The sequence below is a fragment of the Monodelphis domestica genome, chromosome 6 (assembly GCF_027887165.1).
Source record: "Monodelphis domestica isolate mMonDom1 chromosome 6, mMonDom1.pri, whole genome shotgun sequence".
NCBI classification, from domain to species: Eukaryota; Metazoa; Chordata; class Mammalia; order Didelphimorphia; family Didelphidae; genus Monodelphis; species Monodelphis domestica.
The window spans coordinates 8,586,827-8,591,032 of NC_077232.1; the positions used below are offsets into that span (position 1 = coordinate 8,586,827).

The 4,206-nt window shown below is 59.9% G+C and overlaps 1 protein-coding gene across 1 annotated transcript; it reads left to right on the plus strand.

The window, feature by feature from the left end:
- The first annotated feature begins 394 nt into the window (after positions 1-394).
- BATF2 (basic leucine zipper ATF-like transcription factor 2) lies at positions 395-3,540 on the plus strand. The gene is made up of 2 exons (XM_056803664.1): positions 395-1,309; positions 3,161-3,540. Exons 1-2 carry the CDS (start codon positions 1,031-1,033, stop codon positions 3,515-3,517), a joined length of 636 nt encoding a protein of 211 aa, XP_056659642.1. The 5' UTR covers positions 395-1,030; the 3' UTR covers positions 3,518-3,540.
- The last annotated feature ends 666 nt before the right edge of the window (positions 3,541-4,206 follow it).

Sequence of the window (4,206 nt, forward strand, 5' to 3'; positions counted from 1 at the left end):
GCGTCTTCCCAGCTCTGTGAATCCAGAAGCTCCTTGTTTGCCCCCTCCAGGCCCCTGCTCGACCCGGACTTTGCTCCTCCTCAAAGCCCCGGGCCGGGCCGGGCTTCCTCTTTTCCTCTCTGGGTGCGCCTCTGCCTGTCTGCCCATCCTTCACTGGATGGGAAACCACAGGCCGGGGCTGGATCTGAACCCAAGACTCAGGCTTTTCTTTTCATCCAGTCCTGGACTTGGGTTCAAGTCTCACCCCTAGTACTTGCTCTGTGACTCTGGGCGAGTTTCCCCGTCCGAGATCATGCCCAAAAGGTGCTGAGCAGCACCAAAGTGTTCCTGAAACCAGACGCTGAAGAAATAAATACAAAAAGTACTAATAAAAGTGCTGCCGGGGTCAGTGCTGGGGACCCAGGAGTCCTGGACTCCCAAAGGTCTCCGTGTCCCAGCTGCGCCCCTCCCCCAGCTTGCCCAGGATGGAAGACTTTCTGTGGCCAGGGCGCTTGGAGAGGAGCCGCTGCCCCCCAGATCCCACGGTCAGCTGGCCGGACATCAGGGAGCACCCCTGGGTGCCAGGCTGGGCAGACCAAGGCTGGGCACAAGAGCCCCCCCCCCTCTCCTGGGGGGGACAATCCGCCAACACACGAGCAATCAGGAGAGAGAGAAGGGGGCAGCCGGGAGGTTCAGTGGTTAGAGCCAGGCCCGGAGGTGGGAAGTCCTGGGTTCTAATCTGCCCTCAGACACTCCCTAGCCCTGGCCCGGCCCTTGCTGCTCTTCTGCCTTAGAACCAGTTCACAGTGTTGATTCCAAGATGGAAGTTCAGGGGTTAGAGAGAGAGAAGGCCTAGAATCAGGAGAGTTTGGGAAAGGAAGGGCCTGGCCCATCACACAGGTAGCAAGGAGGCCTGGGATTTGAACCCGGCTCCTCTGACCCCAGGTCCGATGACTGCAGCAGCCCATGAGGAACTATAGAAAACCTTCCCTTGGAGTCATCCTTCCCCCTGGAGCAGGGGCAGGGCACGTGAATCCCCCCTCGGGAGAGGATGAACCTGTCCCCGGGCTCTAACCAGGGTGGGCTTCTTGGAGGAAGAGGGCACCCTGGGGGATGTCCTGGAGCAAGTCAGTGCCATTGTAGGTGGGCAGTGAGGAAGCAGCTCCTGCACCCTCCCCCGGCAGACACCCAACCCCATGGGATAGCAAGGTGTCCTCGCCCCCAGGATGCCAGGGAGGTGGCCAGACAGCTGAAGCGGAGGCAGAAGAACCGAGTGGCGGCCCAGCGGAGCCGGCAGAAGCACACAGACAAGGCCGATGAGCTGCACCAGGTCTGACGCTCCCTCCCTGCCCTTCCTCACCGCCTCTATCCCCGTCCACAGCATCTCTGAGCTCAGCGGCCACCTTTCCAACCCTACCTGAGCACCCAGTCCTCCGCAGCCTTCCCAGCCTTTGTTTGCTTGCCTCAGGGGATGGGGAACTCACTACTCCATCCCCATCTCTGTGTCAGGAAGCTTTTCCCACCACTCCCTTCTCTCCATCCCTCCCAGTTTTGCCCTCTCTGGCCAAGCAGACAAGACTGGCCCCTCTCTCAGGGATTAGCCCTTCACATGCTCAAATGCAGCTCTCCCAGGAAGGCCTCAGTTTGGGGTCCAGAAGAGACAGGATTTGAATTCTGGGCTCTTTCTGGCCACTTACTCTCCCTGGACCCTTCGCAGGTCACCTGCCTACATCAGGTAAGGCAGGTGCCACCGGGAAAATGGCTGTGGTTTTAGGGGAGGAAACAGGCTCTCGTGGAGGGGACAAGCCATTCCTCAGGCTCCCACGGCTCTAAGAAGCCACCTGCACCACGCTGGGCTCCTGGGCTTGGGGGCTCAGCTCTGTGTACGCATAAGAGCAGGGGGCCACAGTGGCGATGGGCTAGGGAGGAGGGTACAGGAGGACAGCAAAAAGGAGCTGGGGGTAAGCAGAGAATCAGTCCATCCGCATTTGGTTAGGCACCTGCTGTGTGCCCAGCAGCGTGCCAAGGGATGAGGATTCCATCCTTCCTTCCTTCCTTCCTTCCTTCCTTCCTTCCTCCCTCCCTTCCTTCCTTCCTTCCTTCCTTCCTTCCTTCCTTCCTTCCTTCCTTCCTTCCTTCCTTCCTTCCTTCCTTCCTTCCTTCCTTCCTTCCTTCCTTCCTTCCTTCCTTCCTTCCTTCCTCCCTCCCTCCCTTCCTTCCTTCCTTCCTTCCTTCCTTCCTTCCTTCCTTCCTTCCTTCCTTCCTTCCTTCCTTCCTTCCTTCCTTCCTTCCTTCCTTCTTTTCTTCCTCCCTTCCTTCCTTCCTTCCCTCTTTCTTTCCTTCCTTCCTTCCTTCCTTCCTTCCTTCCTTCCTTCCTTCCTTCCTTCCTTCCTTCCTTCCTTCCTTCCTTCCTTCCTTCCTTCCTTCCTTCTTTCCTTCCTTCCTTCCTTCCTTCCTTCCTTCCTTCCTTCCTTCTTTTCTTCCTCCCTTCCTTCCTCCCTTCCTTCCTTCCTTCCTTCTTTCTTTCTTCTTTCCTTCCTTCCTTCCTTCCTTCCTTCCTTCCTTCCTTCCTTCCTTCCTTCCTTCTTTCCTTCCTTCCTTCCTTCCTTCCTTCCTTCCTTCCTTCCTTCCTTCCTTCCTTCCTTCCTTCCTTCCTTCCTTCCTTCCTTCCTTCCTTCCTTCCTTCCTTCCTTCCTTCCTTCCTTCCTTCCTTCCTTCCTTCCTTCCTTCCTTCCTTCCTTCCTTCTTTCCCTCCCTTCCATTTCTATGGCACCATGTCAGCCCATTGCATTCGTAGGCCAAGATTTTTTCAGCACAACTCACTTCTATTTCTGGTTCTTTGTTTTTTGGCTCCCACTAAGGGACTGCAGGGTATGTTGCTGTTTGTCTTTGTTCTCTCTGGCCATCTTTGACCGCCATGTGGCATATGCCAAATAGATGGATCATTGGGTCCAGGGGTATGAAGTGTCTTTGCTTTTCCTGCCTAATTCCCGACAAAGAGCCAGAGAAGCGGGCCCTTCCTTTGCCGCTTCACCCCTCTGCCGGCCGCTCTTCAGGTTTTCCTGTCTCCCCACAGTGCCTCCAGCCTAGACCAGCCCAGGGATCTGAAAGGCTGGGTGGCGCCATTTTGTCCTGGCATCCTAGTTCTCACACCCCACCTCTTGTTTGTTTCTGGCCTCAGCAGCACGAGTGGCTGGAGAAGGACAACCAGGCCCTTCGGAAGGAGATCTGGTCGCTGCAGGCCGAGGCGAAGCAGTGGATCCGCGCCTTGGAGGAGCATCAGCGGGTCTGCCTCATGGCTGCGGGTCCCTCCTCCGGCCAGACCGGTCCGGATGGCTGGATCGGCACCGAGCCGGCTCCCCTGGTGCCCCCCGCTGGGGAGCTGGGCCTCCGTAGAGCACAGACCTTTCCCAGGCCCCCCAAGGCCCCGTCTCCCCGGCTGCTCCATCCCCTCCTCCATCTTCTCCCATGGCGGCCCCGGGTCCTCCCAGCCTCTTCTCTGGCCGCGCTCTCTGCGCTCCTCCGACTCCTCTCCTAGTCGCCTCACCTCCAGCGGCGTCCTCCCCCCATGGCCCGCCTTGACTCCAGTCCAGGAGCCTCCGAGCCTGCTGGCCTGCCCTGGTCTCAGGCCCCTCCTGTCAGCTCCCCCACAGCAGCCCACTTTGCTGCGGCCCTTTGGGCTCAGCAACCTCAGAGAGGGCCGGACAGGAGACCCCTTGGGCCGCCCTTCGGGGCTCTTTCCTCTTGCCCCAAGAGTGAGCGGCCCGAGCTAGGCCGCACCCCGTCCTCCACTCAGCGCCTCTCCCGAAGGCGAAGGCCTCCTGCTCCGTCCCTGGAGACTTCCCTCCTTGCCCCGGGCCTGGCGCCCGGCCTTCTCGCCCCCCGATCCCGGCTCTTCCTTCCCTGCAGCCCCTCCATCCGGAGAGACAACGGCTGCCCCAGCTCCCTCCCTGGGCTGGGGAGAGGGTGGAGCCCGCCCAGCGCCCAGCCTGCCCCTGGCATCCCGTCCTGGGCTCGAGCCAGAACTCCTGCGGCCTCCTGTGGGACAGAAACTGGTCCTGGCCGGGCCTCTGCCGGAGCCTGGTGGGACTGACCGCTGCAGGCAGACTGACGGCTGGGATTCTGCCTTGGGCCACCCCCAACGGACTCCCCTTGCCACCAGCTGGCTGGAACCCGCGTCCTCCAGGAGGCCGTCTCGGGGCTGGAGACGTTCTTACGGGGTCTGAG